At 37.4% G+C, this 20,276-nt stretch overlaps 2 protein-coding genes across 3 annotated transcripts in view; both read left to right on the top strand.

The window, feature by feature from the left end:
- LOC134665801 (uncharacterized) overlaps positions 1–20,276 on the top strand; it is a 152,859-nt gene that overhangs the window by 40,427 nt on the left and 92,156 nt on the right. The window lies entirely within an intron of this gene.
- LOC134666041 (uncharacterized) overlaps positions 1–20,276 on the top strand; it is a 67,547-nt gene that overhangs the window by 19,432 nt on the left and 27,839 nt on the right. Inside the window, exon 3 of one of the 2 annotated variants that reach the window (XM_063523148.1) lies at positions 16,195–16,245. The exons of the other annotated variant lie outside the window; for it this stretch is intronic. Within the exon in view, the coding sequence (XP_063379218.1) occupies positions 16,195–16,245 (51 nt within the window). The remainder of the gene's footprint in view (positions 1–16,194; positions 16,246–20,276) is intronic. 2 annotated transcript variants of the gene reach the window in all.

Below are 20,276 nucleotides of genomic sequence, written 5' to 3'. Positions count from 1 at the left end.
CGGGTACCACATACAAACATCCAAACAGTATAAATATTTTGTAACATTTGAGAGTTACAATGGCAACGCTTACTGTGTTGGGTCACCGTTATTGTATGTTGGTCGATCTAGAATTGCAGGAGGATGAAGCAACCATCAACAATATTTACTTTTTTAAACTGTCGTGATAGGCCAATCAAAGTAGATTCAAAAAAGCGTTTTGAGGACTTGATTCCCAGTAAGCTGAAAATCGTTTTAATACCTTCATTTGGTCCTAAATGCGTGTAATCTCAGGGGTGTGCATAAATTTCGAAAGCCTTGGGATATACGTTTTTCCTTGGATTGACAAAACCACTCGATGTGAACCCTCAGCAATTAGTTTCGAATAGAATTTTGAATTTCGCGCCTTTTTCTACTGAGAAAGTTAAGTTGGCTTGGTTGGTATAAAAATATGCTCATCAGTTGAAAACCCTCTTCATTGAAGACATCACCTCCAATGTTACAAATCTCAAGGTCATATATACCGAACAGTTTAAGCTGTCCGTTGTATGCCAGTTTACTCGGTATGTAAGTAATAGAACTATTATGGAATACCTATGTCCTATTATATACAATTGAAGATGTGGAAAATAGGAAAAATAAATAAAAATTAGGAAGGCGTCTGAAAACATCTTTTTGCACGACTTGTTCAAATTCAAAATGTAATCCAATCTTACAGCACAAAACCGCTTGTATCGAAACCGCTTCGTTCCAAGCGCACCCATTCGCCAGAGTTGTCCATCAACCGGCGATTAACATCGCTTGATGGTAATCAGCTGGCCGTGTATCGCTTATCAATCGCAAGCGAGCGTCCGTCTAATGCTCAAGTGAACCAGTGTAACTGTGACCTCGGGATCTGTGATATTACAGTGGAACAGCAACCACTTCGGGCGTCCTTTTTTTCCTCTATCGCTCGAATACGAGCTATAAAGAGGCAGATAATGAAATTTTGATGTTCGATGTAGGTCCACAGAGCGCATGTATATATTGGTTGGTTCCACTGATAGCTCGATCTATTCATCCGAATCGAATTGCATCCATCGCAAAGAGCGACTCGATAAACGGACTCAGGAAAGGGCGTAATGTGCACGACTTTGTTGCGTATGTGCGGAAGGCTGGTGTTTGATCAGAATATCAGATTTCTTGAGAAATATGGCTAAACGTTTATTGTGTTGTGCTTGGCTTATGCGGGTTTTATTGTGTATTTAAACGGTTTTTCTCAGCAGAAATCCGGTTTGGCTGCGTGTTTAATCCTTGTTGCGAAGGGAAAGGCAATTAATAAAATCGCTGCACAGGCAACATTGAATTTGGGGGCAGACCAGCCATGCAAACAATATACTAAACGTTTATAAACATGTTTAAATAAATGGCATGGTAAGGTTTGTTAAATAATCAGAAATAACACCATGAATTTCATGCTGCCAAACAATTTACTAGGAACTAATTACTTATATTATACGCGTATAAATTATGAATTATTTGTAGATAAATTCCATAAAATATCTTGTGTCTCTGTCTAACCTATCTCAGACATATATAAGCATGTAACATAGTTTATAGACAGTTAAACGCGTATCGGTAATCGGTACGAGTATGGCAAAATGATTAGAGTTCTTAGTACTGAGCGCTCTTTGCCAATTCATACCGGGATCTTAACATTATTATCATTTTATGCTTCTCAGAATACTTAAAATACTCAGGACTCTCAGGAGTTGTTCCCTGATAAGTTTAGATCCTCATATTATATAAATGAGTCAAAGTGAATCAAGCTATAAATAAGTTGAGATTTTTTATAAAAAAGGTAAATTAATGATTTGACAAGTGTTCAAATTAAAAATTACCTATGTATAGGTAGGTATATATTCCATTTTCAATCCTGACTATATACAGATGGGTTAGGTTAGTTTAGCTAGGTTATCGCAAACTACTTATACAGGAAATGGCGAATTAAAATTTCTTAAACTTATTGTTTTCTTCGCAAGTATGATCAAAATTGTGTGTATGTATAGTGTAACACAGGCAGTATAAAAATTGTAAAATCGAGTCATAAAACCCCTCTGCCTCCCGGGTATCGGGTTTCTATTGATGTGACTCTCGCTAACAATATCGTCTTATTTCGGCAATCTCCCTTAGGTACCTATTGCACAATGTGCTATTGAGTTTTTATGGCGAAACTGTCAGAAGTCTTCGTTCTGTAAGTTGTTGTGCAAATTGTAAAGGTTTTTCTCGCCCCTTATACCGTTTAAATGCAAATCTTGCTTACCTAATGCATCACGATGATAAATGTAATCTATTGCACAACTTGTGGTTTTGCATCGTTATGATTTAACACTTTCTCTTCTCTAAGCTAAGATATCTAACCTTTTTGTGGTAAGCATACAGTTTTAAATCATCTCTGTGCTTAACTGCTTATCTTCAGTTGGAAACCAACTGAAGGTTGTGATATCAAAAATTTAGGGTCTTATCGGCAAGATTAGTATAGAGGAGCAGTCGGTTTTCTTAAAAACTTTTGTCTACATGCGGCCTGCGCGTGGTTGAGAAAACTAAATCAAAATTCACAAAACTTAAGTGAATAATGTAATCAGTTAGGTTGGTATTTGATTTTCGACAAATTACCATCGAAAACGACACATAAGATCATTATTTTATAAATTAATAAACCTATCAGAATTGGTAAACTAAATTTTTTTTCTTTATTCTTCATCATCGCAAGTACATAACGAACATCAATAAGATCATTGACAATAAACGTTTTTGCGAATAAGGCGTAAGTGATTTCCGCGAACACTTCTTGTAGTAGTGTAAAGTCGTGGAAGGTTAGGGTTGTCGCGAATTTTCCCGGATTTGTCCCAAAATCAAATAGACTGACCTTTCTTTGATATGGTTTTTTTAACATTCTGAGTAAAATTCCGTAAGCCAGTTTTGAATTTTGTTAGACGTCATGATGATGGCAGCTCAACAAAATATCTTGCAGAAACACGTTTTGGTAAAATTAAGGATTTAGTGATGTTTTGATAAATATATACGAGTAGAAAGATAAGTTTTGTTGTTATGGAATACGCTATGTTAATGATTGTATAAATTGTATTCCGTATTTTTTGATGAATCTTTCATATGCAGCGCGATGAAACGATTATATACAGCGTTTTACTACTTATTTATTTTTTTATCGATCCAAAGATCGGGGCAGCTCTCTTATAGCACAGTATGTGGTGGTAAAGCAAAGTCTTATCTACTTACTACATATGTAAGTGGCGTCTTGCTTACTTCTCTATATTACCCACGATGGACACTATGCGTCCAACTGGTAGTTTTTGCTATTTGTGTTCAAAGTTGTTGTTGTTGGTTATGAGCCAGTTAATTGAGTTATTCTATGTAATCAATGTATGGGAAAATGAAACAAATTAATATAGTTTTCAAACCTGTGTGACGTGATACATCTAGGTGTACTGTTTAAAATTCACCACTCTCCCCCCCCTCCACCTGACGCTCGACCCCCCCCCACCTTGAAATGTGTCCCCGTTGGTAGTTTTTTGGCATTCTCACGAAAACTATAATAGATATCAAAAAAGTGTCAAGGACAGAATTAATCCTCATTAAATTTAGAACAAAAATGGTCTTATGTGTTTTATTATAAGTTGGACGGTATTCAAGCTATAAGTACTTGTATAACCTTAAAATAACAAAATAACCATACTAGTATGGCGAAATGCAGAATATCTTCAAAACGGCTAGACCGATTTTAATAAAATATACCTAGAAAATCACCGCAGTGAAGCCAGCTATGAAACAAAAGAAACTACATCAAAATCGGTTCATCCGTTTCGGCGTTACGAAGTCACAGGTAAACACAGAAATACAAATTTTTTTCAACTGCACCCAATAATTTTGTAAACCGATTAATTTTGATCAATTATTTTAATAAGATCATGTCCCTTGAAGTTTTAGCTTTACGAAAAGTTAAAAAACATGGAAAACGGCCCAGTATTTTTCAAATTATCGGCATTTTCCCGATTTGTGAGTGGTTTCGTGTTATCACGCGCACGAGTTGCCCTTGACCCCTATAAAACGGGGGGTAGGGGAGGGGTTGTTATCAGTCACTTATCAGAAGTTGACCGGTACACATATCCGCATATTTTACCGTAAAGAAGACCTGTGAAAAATGGAAACCACTGAAGCTGAAGTCCGCCAAGTCGTCCAGCTCAGCTCCTGCAAGAGGGGCGTAGCCAACGTTCAGTAGCTGCCACGCTAAATTTAAGTCAATCTACAGTTTGCAGAGTTTACCAGAGGTTCCAACGGACTGGATCCTTTACTTCAAGACCAAGAAGCGGCCGCAAAAAGTGTACATCAGAGAGGGACGACCGCTTCATTGTCACAACATCTCTCCGAGATCGACACCTGACAAGCGTTGCCATCCAGCAGCGTCTGCGTGAGATACGAGGAGTGGCTGCCAGTGAGTGGACAATAAGAAGAAGACTTAAGAAAGCGAACTTGACACCCAGGAGGCCTGCAACGGGGCCCAGATTGCTGGCGCGACACCGTACAGCCCGAAGAGAGTTTGCAGAAAATCATATGGACTGGACCATTGAGCAATGGACCCCAGTTCTCTTCTCGGACGTGTGCAGAATATGCTTGAATGGATGTGACCGAAGAGGAAGAGACTACAGAAGGCCAGAAGAACGGTTCGCCCAATGTTCCTTCTCCGAAAGGGTCGCCTATGGCGGTGGATCCGTGATGTTCTGGGACGACGTTTCCTACGACGCGCGAACAGAGCTGGTTTTCGTGCCTGGCGGGGGCCGTGGCGCGACCCTTTCGGAGAAGCAACATTGGGCGAACCGTTCTTCTGGCCTTCTGTAGACTCTTCCTCTTCGGTCACATCCATTCAAGCATATTCTGCACACGTCCGAGAAGAGAACTGGGGTCCATTGCTCAATGGTCCAGTCCATATGATTTTCTGCAAACTCACTTCGGGCTGTACGGTGTCGCGCCAGCAATCTGGGCCCCGTTGCAGGCCTCCTGGGTGTCAAGTTCGCTTTCTTAAGTCTTCTTCTTATTGTCCACTCACTGGCAGCCACTCCTCGTATCTCACGCAGACGCTGCTGGATGGCAACGCTTGTCAGGTGTCGATCTCGGAGAGATGTTGTGACAATGAAGCGGTCGTCCCTCTTTGATGTACACTTTTTGCGGCCGCTTCTTGGTCTTGAAGTAAAGGATCCAGTCCGTTGGAACCTCTGGTAAACTCTGCAAACTGTAGATTGACTTAAATTCAGCGTGGCAGCTACTGAACGTTGGCTACGCCCCTCTTGCAGGAGCTGAGCTGGACGACTTGGCGGACTTCAGCTTCAGTGGTTTCCATTTTTCACAGGTCTTCTTTACGGGAAAATATGCGGATATGTGTACCGGTCAACTTCTGATAAGTGACTGATAACAACCCCTCCCCTACCCCCCGTTTTATAGGGGTCAAGGGCAACTCGTGCGCGTGATAACACGAAACCACTCACAAATCGGGAAAATGCCGATAATTTGAAAAATACTGGGCCGTTTTCCATGTTTTTTAACTTTTCGTAAAGCTAAAACTTCAAGGGACATGATCTTATTAAAATAATTGATCAAAATTAATCGGTTTACAAAATTATTGGGTGCAGTTGAAAAAAATTTGTATTTCTGTGTTTACCTGTGACTTCGTAACGCCGAAACGGATGAACCGATTTTGATGTAGTTTCTTTTGTTTGATAGCTGGCTTCACTGCGGTGATTTTTAGGCATATTTTATTAAAATCGGTCTAGCCGTTTTGAAGATATTCTGCATTTCGTCATACTAGTATGGTTATTTTGTTATTTTAAGGTTATACAAGTACTTATAGCTTGAATACCGTCCAACTTATAATAAAACATATAAGACCATTTTTGTTCTAAATTTAATGAGGATTAATTCTGTCCTTGACACTTTTTTGATATCTATTATAGTTTTCGTGAGAATGCCAAAAAACTACCAACGGGGACACATTTCAAGGTGGGGGGGGGGGGGTCGAGCGTCAGGTGGAGGGGGGGGGGAGAGTGGTGCATTTTAAACAGTACACCTAGACGTATCACGTCACACAGGTTTGAAAACTATATTAATTTGTTTGTCTGAAAACATATAATGACTGTATTAAGTGTTGGCCGAACGTTAATGCAATTGACCATTAAAAATTAACCATTGAAAAGGTTAATTGCCATTAGCCATTAACCATTGAAGGAAAATTAATTATCAATTGCATTGAACATCAATTTGCATTAAGGTTAATTTATTACGAACCACTAACAATTAAAAAGAATTAATGGTTATTGCTTTACAAACCATTAAAAACTAAAACAATTTTTAATGAAAATTAAACATGTGATTGATAATTAACAATTAACAAGAATAAATATCGTAATTTTATAAAGACGTCCAAGGGATCAAAGGTCTAGTGCAGCGGTCGGCAACATGCGGCCCGCGGGCCGCATGCGGCTCGTGAACCTATCACTTGCGGCCCGAGTGCCGCCTTGGCTATTTTGTATTGTGTATATGTAATAGTGACAAACGACAATGTCTCATAAAGTCATAAATATTAACAAAGTACGGCCCGCGTCACCATTTATTATGTTTATTTTATTTATTTTATTTTATTTATTTACTTTGTTTACTTTGTTTACTTTGTTTACTTTGTTTACTTTGTTTACTATGTTTACTTTGTTTACTTTGTTTTCTTTATTTACTTTGTTTATTTTATTTATTTTATGAGCACCCATTATAACAATAATGGGTTTATTCCCATTTGTCCCCACGGGGAACATATAGGAATAGGAAATATATGTGCAGTTTGCATATAAATTATTCCCATTTTTCCCCACTTTATTGGTGTGGGAACACATCATTATCCGATATTTTCCCATTTGTTCCCGCCTGGAGCAGATGGAATAAGCGCTTCATATAAATGAATAAATCCCATTTGTCCCCGTTTCCCATTTGTCTCCAACTCACATATGACAGGGACAAATAAAAATACACCAAAAATGAGTGTATTCCCATTTAATAGTTTCAAGCAAAATTAACATTAATTATTAGTTTATGAAAAAAATATTTAATTCCATTAAACGTTAATGCAATTGAGAGTAATTCTAATTAATTTTTTGAAACTTTAATGCCATTAAATAGGCAATTAGATTGACAATCAATGTAATTAAACGTCTCAAGATTCAATTCTAACTAACTTTAATTAAATTGATGCGTAATGCAATTGATTAATTGCGGAATTAATGGTTAATGCAATTGATTAATTGTTAATTAGAATTAACCATTACGGCCAACACTGGTTATGACTGTACATCCCAGTGATATTGACGACGAAACGTACCAGAAAATGCTATAAACAGTGCCACTGTCTCCACTATTCTCTACTATACTCTATGGATAAGATCGGCTACGTAAGACATATTCGGGCGCACGAGCGCCGAGCTAACTAGGAGTCGAAGTGGTCGCCAGTGGTCGAAATCGGTCGGAAGGATCATCAATATCATCATCATCCTACTCTAGTGTCTATACCTACACCATTGGCCATCCCTAGCTCGGCGACACCGGTTCAGCCCAACTGGTCCCAGGACGGGTTTTTACAAGCGAGTACTACCATGCAACATAGTAATGAGCCGCATTGGGGACGCTCGAGCACAGAGGGTCTACCGCGAACCACGTTCGATGTGTTACCTCCCTGTCACATTTACGTACGAATTTACAAGTGTGACAGAGAGGCAACACGTCGAACGTGGTTCGCGGTAGGCCCTCAGATAACTAGTCAGCGACTACTCTCCTAAGCAATATCGTCACGAACACGCGGAACAAGTCTCCTCTTTTACGCACTCTGCTGTTTTACAAGTTTTACAACTTGCTCTCGGCAAATTTATGTGTAAATTAAATGGTTCATGAAATATGAATCTACATATGTTGTTTTTAACACTAAGGAACTCATTCCTTGGTGTTAAAAGTAAAGAGACTTTTTTAACACGAATATTTGAGAAAACCCTGCCAAGTTAAAGGTTTAAGGCATTTTTCCTTAATTTAGTTCAAACAGGGTACTTGACATTGCTTAAACATCTTTAGTTTTGATTTAACTCCGTTTTCGCTCTTATAAAAATAGGTTGCTGTTTGTACTAATAAAGGTAACAAAAATAAAGTAATATGGCTGTTTGCTGAAAAAACAACTTTTAATTTTTAAGGTGTTTTTCTAACATTTAGCAAACTGAAAGTTTATTCTGTTGTCGTAACTTCCTAATCATGACTGTAGACATTCGACCTTTATAATACAGACATCAAGAGCTGCAAATGCAACTAGGTAATAAACCATAACCAGAAACTGGTTTAATTGAAAGTAAGTAGCACAATTAATTAAGAATCACCTATGTGTCGAGGTTATTTTAAAGTTACATTGACTTTTAAGAGGAAAGTGGACGAACGCTTTTCCATACACGTCCACATTTTCCTCTAGGGATATTTACATTTTGGAAAAGATTTTTTTATAACCTGATTAATATCAATTAACCATAGCAATGCCCTTTTATTTGATTTATTTTCGATGTTTTTATTATTATAACAGCTTCGCTTTTTTAATTTGTATGAATACTTTTTTTTTCGCTCCTAGCTCGTATAATTTATAATAAAAAAATCAAACCAAGGGGCGTCTATGGTTGATATACATCAGGTTGTGTAAAAATATTTTCCAAAATGTCTTTTGTTATTTACAATGTGTTATGACGTAGTTCATTTACAACAAGTATAGGTACCTACGTAACAGCTGTTCTTTGGCGGAGGTCACCAACCCGCGCACTATCGTGCGATAACACCCCAATTGCCGGGATTGTGTAACGTTAACGTTACTGATAACGTTTAGGCCTGATAAATAAACTACACGTGAAAGAATCGCTGACTAATGAAAATAGTGGGTGATTATACAGATATACTCGTTGTTTTGTCTCTACTGTCTCTGTGTCGTATGACGTATCACAGGCATACGATAAACAACGATTGCTTGTTAAATAACAATAATTGTTATACATTTTGTTGTATTTTTCCCGTTAACAAAATCGTCAGCTATTTTTATAGACTGTCTTATGTAAAAAAAAATGGTTTAATTACAGGTTCGCCCAAAGAAAACTATTATAAAAATAAAATGGTAGTCATTCAAACTTAAAAGGCAAAAGGTAAATATTTAGTTTCAAATGAAAGACCCCTCGCTTCCATTCTAAAGGCATCAAGCAACGAGCCTTGCTTAATCCATAGGCTTCGCTTCTCGCTGCTAAATCTACACTAGGCGATAGTATCGCATCGTAGGTGAGTGCAGCGGGCGTTGACCCCTGAACTGAATCCAGGTCGCGGAGGTTACGCAGCTCCGCCAACTGCTAGGAAAAACACGAGCCGTTGAGAAAGGGATCTCAATGCTGCCAACTGGTTGTGGCGAATAATCCAAATTTGAAACGTAGAATGTGTTTGACGTTGTCACCTCGGCAGTCATTGCACTGGCCTGGCGTTTCATACGGGCCCGTTATCAGTTCAACATAAATCGCCCCGGGAACTTGTTAAACTGAAACTTGTGAGTATTTCAGGCTTTCTTGTCGGAATTGATTTAAGCCAGTGCTTTTTTTCATCGAGTACTGCGATGAGGTTTAATTACCTATGTTTCAAGGTAAGAAATACCCATAGCTTTTTAAACTTAACATATATTTCACCATCATTTCACTGATTTATGAGACCTAAAGAAATAAAATGAAGTTATGAATTGTTTTCAGGTGGTTGGCTAAGCATCTATCTAGTTAGGGTTCCGTACCCAAAGGGTAAAACGGGACCCTATTACTAAGACTTCGCTGTCCGTCCGTCCGTCCGTCTGTCTGTCACCAGGCTGTATCTCACGAACCGTGATAGCTAGACAGTTGAAATTTTCACAGATGATGTATTTCTGTTGCCGCTATAACAACAAATACTAAAAACCGGGCAAGTGCGAGTCGGACTCGCGCACGAAGGGTTCCGTACCATAATGCAAAAAAAAAAAAACAAAAAAAAGCAAAAAGAAAACGGTCACCCATCCAAGTACTGATCCCTCCCGACGTTGCTTAACTTTGGTCAAAAATCACGTTTGTTGTATGGGAGCCCCATTTAAATCTTTATTTTATTCTGTTTTTAGTATTTGTTGTTATAGCGGCAACAGAAATACACCATCTGTGAAAATTTCAACTGTCTAGCTATCACGGTTCGTGAGATACAGCCTGGTGACAGACGGACGGACGGACGGACGGACAGCGAAGTCTTAGTAATAGGGTCCCGTTTTACCCTTTGGGTACGGAACCCTAAAAACAGAATAAAATAAAGATTTAAGTGGGGCTCCCATACAGCAAACGTGATTTTTGACCAAAGTTAAGCAACGTCGGGCGTGGTCAGTACGTGGATGGGTGACCGTTTTCTTTTTGCATTTTTTTCCGTTTTTTTTTTGCTTTATAGTACGGAACCCTTCGTGCGCGAGTCCGACTCGCACTTGCCCGGTTTTTTCTGTATTTGTATATATTAAGGTACATACCTGTTTCTAGATGTATTACGCGTTGGTGATCCTTAAATCAATAAAATATTACACTTTAAATTTTAAACTATCGCGTTTTGTACACATATTTAATTAATTGCACAAACGGGTCTACCGCGATATAATTTTATTGTTTTTATCTTACACTCCGACCACATTCCTCTTTCCGAATTGAAATTGGTCCTTCTGTGATCACAGCTGGTGTAACTCAGCTGAAACGTTGGAATTTAACGTAAAACAGTGAAATTATATCGTGGTAGACCCGTTTGTGTCATTACATATATAAAATAGACGTAAAATAAATAACTATTAAATGAAAGGCCGAGAAGTTATTTAGACCAAGGAAAGGTAGAATCGGAGTCGTACCAAAGAGGTGAAAGAACTTACATAAAGAAGAACTGACTGAGGGAACTGCACCGACAAAAGATCTCTTAAATTAAATAACGGTGGTTACAATAAGTTGAAAAATATAGAAGAAACTATTACATAATAAGATTAGGTACGTATACGTGTATTTATAAATTCTTATTGTAGATGTAGAGTCTGTTTGGAAAGAGATGTATGGAGCCCAATACATTTCACGACTCTTCTCTTTCCGAACAGACTCTATAAAACTATCATAACCAAGGAGCACTTATCCATTTACTATATCTTCAAGTTAACATTTGAATTATTTTATTTTGAATTGCACAATGCGTACAGCGGCGTTCAGAAGTGCATGGATAGATGTCGATTGCGGTCGTTAATATTAGGATTGAAACATCTCCATGCACTTTTGAACGCCAGTGTACCTAACTATTCAATAAAATGAACCTTCACTTTACTATAAATGGTGTCAGAAGTGCGTATAATAAAATAAAAAAGATATTATAAAGAAATTGTAAAGACAGTTATAAAATAAGTCAAAAACATGGAAAAAAAACGTAACGCAATGGCACCCGAGTTGCCAATTTAATCGAGTTTAATGAAGCCTTAAATCGTAATCACGCCGAAAAGCATGAACCAATTTAAACGGCGAGACTAGTTTTAAAAGCCTGGGAAAGTAAATGTCCGCCTCAATTTAGTGTTTCTTATCGCAATTGCATTTTAATTGCCTAATAATTATAAATATCAAGTTTCTTAACCCTTGACATTACTCGTATTATACTGTGGAGAGTTGGAGACTTGATATAACCTTTCAATTAATAGTATTTTTAGCTTTAAAAAAATACCTACAACGACTGATAACAATATTAATAGGTGACGTCGACATTGAACTTAAATACAGAATTTTTCTCCTATTAGGTTTACATGATGCTGAGTAAGAATTAATTAAGTACAATTCTCAAAAATTAATTAAAACGTAATTGGTGTAAAACTAGTACGGGTTTTTTTTAAGAAAACTACCGTACCGATTGCGGTTTTTTTTATGAAAATTCATGTATAAAATTACATAATGGAAGCAATCGATGGTTTCATCTCATGAACACGGAATATTTTACTAGAATCCATAGATTGAACAAATCGTTTTGATGATTTAAAATTAATAGTTGAAGTTGCCTTTACCGTTTACCTACAGTTCATTTCTTTTAAACGTTCTTGTTTGAGATGAGACCTTTTAATAGCAGAGTCAATAAAACTACCTACGTCTACTTGATATTTACGATTCAATAAGCGCGTAGCATTATCTGATTCGGTTTGTTTAGGCTGCGGTTAGGTGTTCTCGCAGAACCGGTCTGCCAACTCCTTTTAAGGCAACTTACTCAAGTGATTTGGTTGGAACTTGTTACTTTTTATTAAGCTGTTTGTTAGCTTTCATAAGTTACCTCTGCATTTCTGAGAGTTTTAGATTGTTAGTATTTGCTAATTATTATGAGCTTATTAATTCCAATTCCAGTTCAGAAGGCATTAGATGTCCTTAACTGACTGAATAATTTTGTTTGGGTATACCAACCTATTTCGTAATATAACAACAAAAGAAAGGATTGATACTGATTAATGGACTAAAAACGTACATAGTGGGTTTATATTTTAACACCGAAGATAATTTTTAGGTATATAAAACAGGTCACAATGAAAAACTTTAATTTCGAAAAAATAAATCGTTTTATGCACTTCACTATTCACTATTTTTGTTATGCAAGATAATTAACTATAACCGGCACGGTCTGGTTCTCTATAAAAAACTATTATTTTAATTTTCAACCATATGTGTGACGTCCCACGGGTAAGGTACCTCATGGCGGTTGGCGCTTACGCTATTATTAACGCCGCTCTAGTATTATTGCGGTGCTATGCGACGTAAGCGCCGACCGCCATAAGGTACCTTTTTCTGTGTAACGTCACATGTATAGCTAAGGCTGCCAGAAATCCCGACATTTGGCAGCGATGTGTGGCCAAATTTTACCGTTATATTTTATATTTGAGTAGGTAATAAGGCAAGATGTCTCACCGAGCGAGTGTTTTGTCTTAGAAAATTTTCGCCGGCACCTGCAGTCAGCACCAGCAGTCTCATTTATTTACACAGGATAGGTATACATCATTATACAGCTTCCTGAACAACTGGCCGGAGGAAGCACCAAATCGGGAGTCATGGAAATTAAGGTGAGAGGCCTTTGCCCAGCAGTGGGACACTCAAATAGGCTACGAAAAAGAATAAAAAAAGGTATACATCTACAAGCACGTTTTTTGTGCGACAAACTGTTTAATCGTTACCCGTGTTATGCTGGTATCAGGGGATTAGGTACCATAAAGGAGCTCCATTAGATAATTAACCATTTTTATTAAGTTTTTACTTTTAGTTGTTATTCCTCCAGCAATACTAAAGATATTACAATTATTGTTAAATTTTTATTGTTAATTTGTAGAAGCTGGATTCTAAAGACATGAATACCTCATTTTAAAGATTATTTCAAACATGGCCTAAAAAGGGATTTTTTTTTTATATCTAAATATTGTTGCATTTACTTATTCATTGACACCTCAACTACTATACTATAGGTTTTCATTTTAAACCCAGTTGCCCAAAAGTTGTGTTCAAACAATTATTTTATTTTTTGCCTAAATTTGCCAAAGTTGTGATCTAGTATATTATAGTTTCAAATTGAAGATCATGGGCAGTATTAGGGAGCAGGGAACCTCTTAAATAAACAAACCGTTTTAAAATATTATCAAAAATACTTGTACAATTCTATGGTGGTTTTTATTAATGTAATACTTAATTCATTATTCTAAGCAATACTGAACTTCACGCTTGGATGAGTCCAGGTGTTTGTTATGGATGTTTCTGCGATGCTCAAGGCTCAAGCTCAAGGTCATTCTGACGAATGCTGCGCAGGAGTCTACGCTTGACTGATTTTGATATTTCTGTTGCCGGTATTCTTATACCTCTCTCTTGCCCGCGCACAAAAATAGCGGTCTGGAGTTCTGCGATCCGTGTTCAGAGTTCTGCGTTCTTTGCTATGTAGATAACTCCTAACTATAAGACACAGGAGACGTTCAGTCAGACTTCAGAAAGCGGAGGTCAAAGAGAATGCCGGCATTCTAGAATTCTTTGCCCGCCTAGACAAAGAACGGCAGAGCGATAGATGTCAACTGCCTTAGATATCTGCGTATACTTTACATGAGAACTCCATCATTTCTGAACCGTAACCCATAGTTCCAAAAAGAAAAATTGTCTCTATCAAATCGAGAGTAGTTAAAAGCCAAAGAATAAACGGTCTAGTTTTGCTCTGTAGTTCGTCACATCACATAGCGACGTCATGGCATCATGGCATGCATATTTTAGATCTGTGTTAAAATTTCAACTCCCTGTGACTACCTCGGGTTTTAATTTTAAACTGAATTAGCAAATGAGGGTTAAGCCGGGTCGGCGACCGACGATCTGAGAGATTCAGGAAATGTAGGCCGGCTTAGCGCTGTTTGCTCTCCTAGTACTCTTATAAAATTATTTTATTAGAGCTTAAAAGATTAAATTTCGCTAGGGTTCAATGACATTTAGATTGTATCGTCTCCCGTAATTTTAGTGAATGTAGACCGAGTAATTAATTCAGATATTCACGTTTATTTACTTATAAATATATCGTTATATTCGTTATCTTGCTAATGTATTTTGCGATGGTATTTTTCTAGGCCTGATAGTCCTGATACCTACTCGTACTGTGCATATCGCAACCGATCCTCAGTTTTAGTCTAGGGAGACTATAAGCAATACTGCATGGGACCGCGGATCGTTTATAATGTGCATATGTGACATTACACGGAAAAAGGTAGGTACATTATGGCGGCCGGCGCTTACGTCGCATAGCGCCGCAATAATATTAGAGCGGCGTTAATAATAGCGTAAGCGCCAACCGCCATAAGGTACCTTTACCCGTGGGACGCCACATATCAAATCGTTTATTAAGCGTCGACGAGCTTGCGTGCGTCACGTGCGTGCCAATAGTTAGTTTGACTAAACACCGACCGCTGCACATTGTATGCAACATACTTTTTTCAGCAGATTCTCTGGCGTTCCATTGTAATTAGAGCTCCTATTGTGAAGTTCGTTCTCACGCTGAACGAAATTTCATTCTATGCTAATATCGTCGTAGTAAATATATATACGCAGAAGTTTAACCACACCATTTGAGACATTGCAATATTTAAACTCTTAGCGCACTAGCTGTGCGCAAAGAAACGTGGTCCTTCCTCTATAACGGCGATGACAATTGACAAGCGGGACGTAATGTAAAAAAGTCGTAAACCCATTATTTTATTTAAAATCATAGAAATCGAAATTCTTGTCTATGAAATAAAATAACAAGTGAAATAGTTTAATGCACTACCTGAAACGGAGTAAACGGACCCTTGGAAATAGATAATAAATTATAATCTTTACGAATTGCCTCGCTTGATTGCAATCAGATAATTGAAACACATTGTTTTTCTAATAAGTTTGAATTTTTAACTATTAAGTTTGTGTATAAAGTCAGACTACTGTACCTACATACTTTAATATTTTCTCCGTAGTGCCGTGTAATAAATTTATCTTAAGCAGATTTCAGAGTCATGCTTGGGTTATTAATATGTATGCGATATTATCGCATTGTCTACGTGCATATTTTATATCGTGCTATTCTTTTATACATAAATATATTCCCAAGACACTAATAGGCAAGCAAACTAAATACAATACGATGGCTTTAGTCAGTTATATCGTCTCAGTAATACAGTAGTACACCGTTATCGATACTACTAAAACATACAGTAATTAAAATGCACTGAGATGTCTGAAATAGCAGCTCATCGTCATCATCACATCATCCAAAGGAAATAGCAACTCGGTATCCTACACTCGACGTAGAAATAAGTAGTCATAGTTCGTAATGTACGATTTTATTTTATTTTAATATTTGCCGAAAATACCGAACACCATTTACAGATTCGAACAAAAACTGTTTTTTCTGGAAGACACTATAAATACGCTACTTCTACTTACCACGTTCCTTTTATCTAGGTTTAAAATTAAAATGCAATCCTAATACTTAGTGTAGTGTAGGTGAATGTTTATAATATTATCATTAAGTTGTTCCATAGTAGGTACATATAAGTAAATGCCTTTTCTTTTGTTACAGGTGATTTTTGTACCGACGTCATCATGAAGTGGAACGATGTAACAGATATCAGTGAGTATTATTAATTTATCCTAATATTATGCCTACCTGGTCCAGCCGGTCTAGCACAAGATTGTGCGACAGTATCTCGCCGCGAGATAGACTACCCTTTAATTAATTCAGTTATTAGAAAAAGACGGTAGTCTAAATATCTCGCGGCGAGATACTGTCGCGCCAATCATGTGCTTGGCCTACAGAAATCTGGTTTAATAAGTTTTATATCGTGTAGCTGTAGAGTGTACATGTAGAGAGTAGAGTGATAAAATTAACGCCGTGTGAGCCTAGCTTACGTGTTATCTTGTCAACGTAATCCAGTCCAGTTGATACGAAATACCTTGTTGAATCAATTCACATGTATAGTTAGACCAAGATAAGGGTGCAGCGATTTTGACAGCTTAGACTGTGCTGTAACCTGTAAACCTACGAAAATGTACCCGGCTTGTTACATAATACTTAGGGATGTATAAAATAAAGAAAACACAAGAATCCACTTGATAGTCGATTTATTTCTTCTCCTACATACCCTAAAATTACAACTTCTAGCTCAGACTGCTAACGGTAGAGCTGTTGGTTCAATAATATCTGTATTCTTACACTTAGGATAAACCACCAACAAATTAGTTGTTTAATTAAATTTTATTCAGATAATTATAATACGAAAGTTACACCTGAGCATTAAATTTGGCAAGTAATAGTAACATTCCATTTCTAACCGCAGCTGCACTACCGGTACTGAACGCGCCGCTGTCATTGTCAATTTCCATAGTAAAATTGACAGTAGTGCAGCTGTCGTTGGAAATGGAATGTTACCCTTACACTGTCCATTAGATCACAGTAAACCTTAGTTATGATATTAAAGTTATTCATTATAAATGAGACAAAAGCAAAAGGTTACCGATCTATGACAATAATAAAATTGGACTTCAAGTAAACTATGAACGTACTAAGGGCTACCTAAGGGCCAACACATACCTGCGGCCACAGACGATGTTAATTCCTCAAAGTTAACTCCTCTGCATTCCGCCAGACGAACGAGACTGACGATCTAAAATATAATAAATATCATGAGATTTAGCTTGTGCACAACTGCTGACAGACACCTAAACACTGAACCGAATCGTAACACTTACAGAAAAGTCTGCAGCGGTCAAGAATAGCATTTGGGTCGGAACTTGTGACAATGGCCATGAAAGGCGTCCCGATCTTGAGAAGACCCGTCTCTTACATCAGCTTGCCACGCTCATGGGCACACACCTCTCTCCTCAGCAACATTTGCCTCGATCTATTAAACCCCAGTATCCAATAATATATATCAATATTTATTTCTGGAACTATATACAGCGACAATGGATTTCCACGCTGAGTTTTATATTAATATATTCTAATTTTTGTAACAAACAATATTATGTTCTGACACTAATCAATGCCGTCTTTTCTTCTTATTCTATTTTCCTTCCATTTCAAATTTAGTGCTCTTTACAATACGAACAGCACGTTGCCAGTCATATCGTGCTACCCTTTAAACATGTAGGTTTAATTAACTAACGACACAATATCAAGAAAAAAGGTGAAATACAAATATTTATATTTGTACCTAAACTATAATTAAATTAAATCCTGTTCAATATTTCTAAAAAGAAATTAACACTAACAGAAATAATCAAAACCAACGAAGTTCCACCTAAACCACTAGCTGGCGCTATGTGACAGTGCAAGGTTTATTTATACGTCATAATTTCACATAAGATTGACGTTTAAAAAAGGAATACTCGTTCATGCTGCGCCATCAAAATCGCTGCAGACTTGTCTTGATCTAACTCTAGTTTTCACACAAATCGAGTGAAACGAACATTAACAGTATAACACTGACTCTACGGCTTCCTTTGCAATTAATCCCATTTTGGCGTCGGTACAGTATTTTATAAATAAAATGACGGGATAATATACGAATATCTGTTGGTTTTGGCAGCTCGCTCGCATACTACATACTACAGTAGTAACTCTAGTAACGGAGCGCGACGTGGGCGCTGGGTGCCCGGTGGGCGGGTGTGATTGATAGGTCATTACCAACAACTCTTTGTAACTTCGTATTTTCAAAGTGATTCCTCTAACCGGTTGCTTTGACTGCGTAAAGGTCACTTCCCGGTTGATTGATGCCCAATAAATCGGGATTCTGTCGACCAATGGTCCGTCAACCAATTTATTCCTTTATATATGTGGTAGGTAACAGACTAAAATATCTGCACAATAAGAAAGCTGTGGAAATTGTAGGTTTTCTTGAATGCAGTAATATAATATGCAGTGGGTTTATGTTAGAGGCAACTATTCAAGCAGACACAGATTTTGACCTTAGGTATTGATGTTTATTCTGTCTAACTATCGACATGACCAGTTTTAGTGATATACAGGAGACTGCCAATTACTGATACATAAACAATTTTATTTACCCGTATTAAATTAGCGTGTCGCTTTAAATTCACTCTTAAATCAAACAACCTCTGATTTATTTCCGCGCAGATCTCCACAGCATCCAATTATACGACAGATAGTTTGGCAAAGTGTCCAGGAAGGCACGTACGATGAAGGTATATGCATAGTATTAGGACTAAAGACAGTAACCTATCTTCAAAATATAATGACAAAACATTTATCAATTTGCGTAGCTTTATTAGTAACGTGTATCGTCACTTGTTCTTTTGCGCGGGCGAAGTCTTGTTTGAAGATAGATTACCCTATATAAATTGACTCTGGTAATATGGACGATACGCACAGTAGTGGCCATTCATCCGGAAATAGTACAGAGGCGACGCCGGCCACAAGGTCCGATGCCTCTCTGACAAATTACTCCTCCATACAGGCTGACATCTGATTGTTGCATCCACAAATTTGATTTTAAATTGATCTGAATGTATCTTATAGCGTCAGACTGCGATTATAAATATGTACGAGAAGCATGAGACGATGTTCCCGATAATTTTCTATTGGATTGTTGTATGGAGCAGGCCAGACCATGAATTATTATAACCAAAACTACGAACTGTTTTCATAACTTTCTACGACGTCTTCTTATTTTGATTATTTCACTCTTTGCTGGGATACCTTGGTATTTTACTTGGTTTTTTGAACTTGTTCAAATTAGCTTTTTTCTGTTGATTTGGTTCGTTTCTACACTTTTTTTGGAGTAGTCAAATTTCTATTGTACTTATTATACATCATTTTCATACAACCTAAAAGTATGAAGATATCGCTCTGTTTGTAAGTCTTATTTATCGGTCTTGTGTTTATTAATGGGATAATACTATTCAGACTTACTATACTTTACTATAGACCTATAGATAAAGTTATTAATAAATAGTAATAGAGGTGTGTATATTTATCCTAAGTAAAATTCGTACTTTTCTCTAATTCGATAACTTAAATTAAATTGTCCCTTGAGGCTCCGTAAATTGTACGGTAGCTTTGCTTGTCAGATGCTGACGTTTGACAATGACAATTCAGATATTACAAAACGCCATCTAGTTCGACTGTCAAACTCGATAGATTTAGAATTTGTCACTAAAATGAAGTACCTATATGAATATATTTCCTTGCATTAAAAGACAACGATACATTTTGGTTCTCCACACACTTATCTTGCCGGCGGAGAAGGGAGTCGACGGAGAGATTTCTTGATAGGTGTTGCATGACTAATGGGGTGGGCGCATGCGCGTGTGTAATTGCACGTGCAATGCGCCTGCGGTCCCGATGCGGTCGCACGTTGCGTCCGTTGGCTGCGGAAACTAAGAGTATATCAGAAACGAGTTTCCCTCACGCAAGCCACGGCTTACATTCAAGCTAGCATATAATAGTTCTACCATAGAGACGTGTTGTCCATAAACTGTCTAGAGTGATTAGGGTATAAGTACTACGAAAGCGAAAAAGAGGAAGACTAAGAATTGGTAGTATTGATGTAGGTACTTATGTATTGAGAAAAGACAGAAAACATTGCATGGGATTGATGATTATAGAGAAGACTAAATAAATACTTTGAGCTATGCCGACAG

Source organism: Cydia fagiglandana, chromosome 1 (assembly GCF_963556715.1).
Source record: "Cydia fagiglandana chromosome 1, ilCydFagi1.1, whole genome shotgun sequence".
NCBI classification, from domain to species: Eukaryota; Metazoa; Arthropoda; class Insecta; order Lepidoptera; family Tortricidae; genus Cydia; species Cydia fagiglandana.
This window is presented reverse-complemented; position numbering and strand designations above follow the sequence as displayed.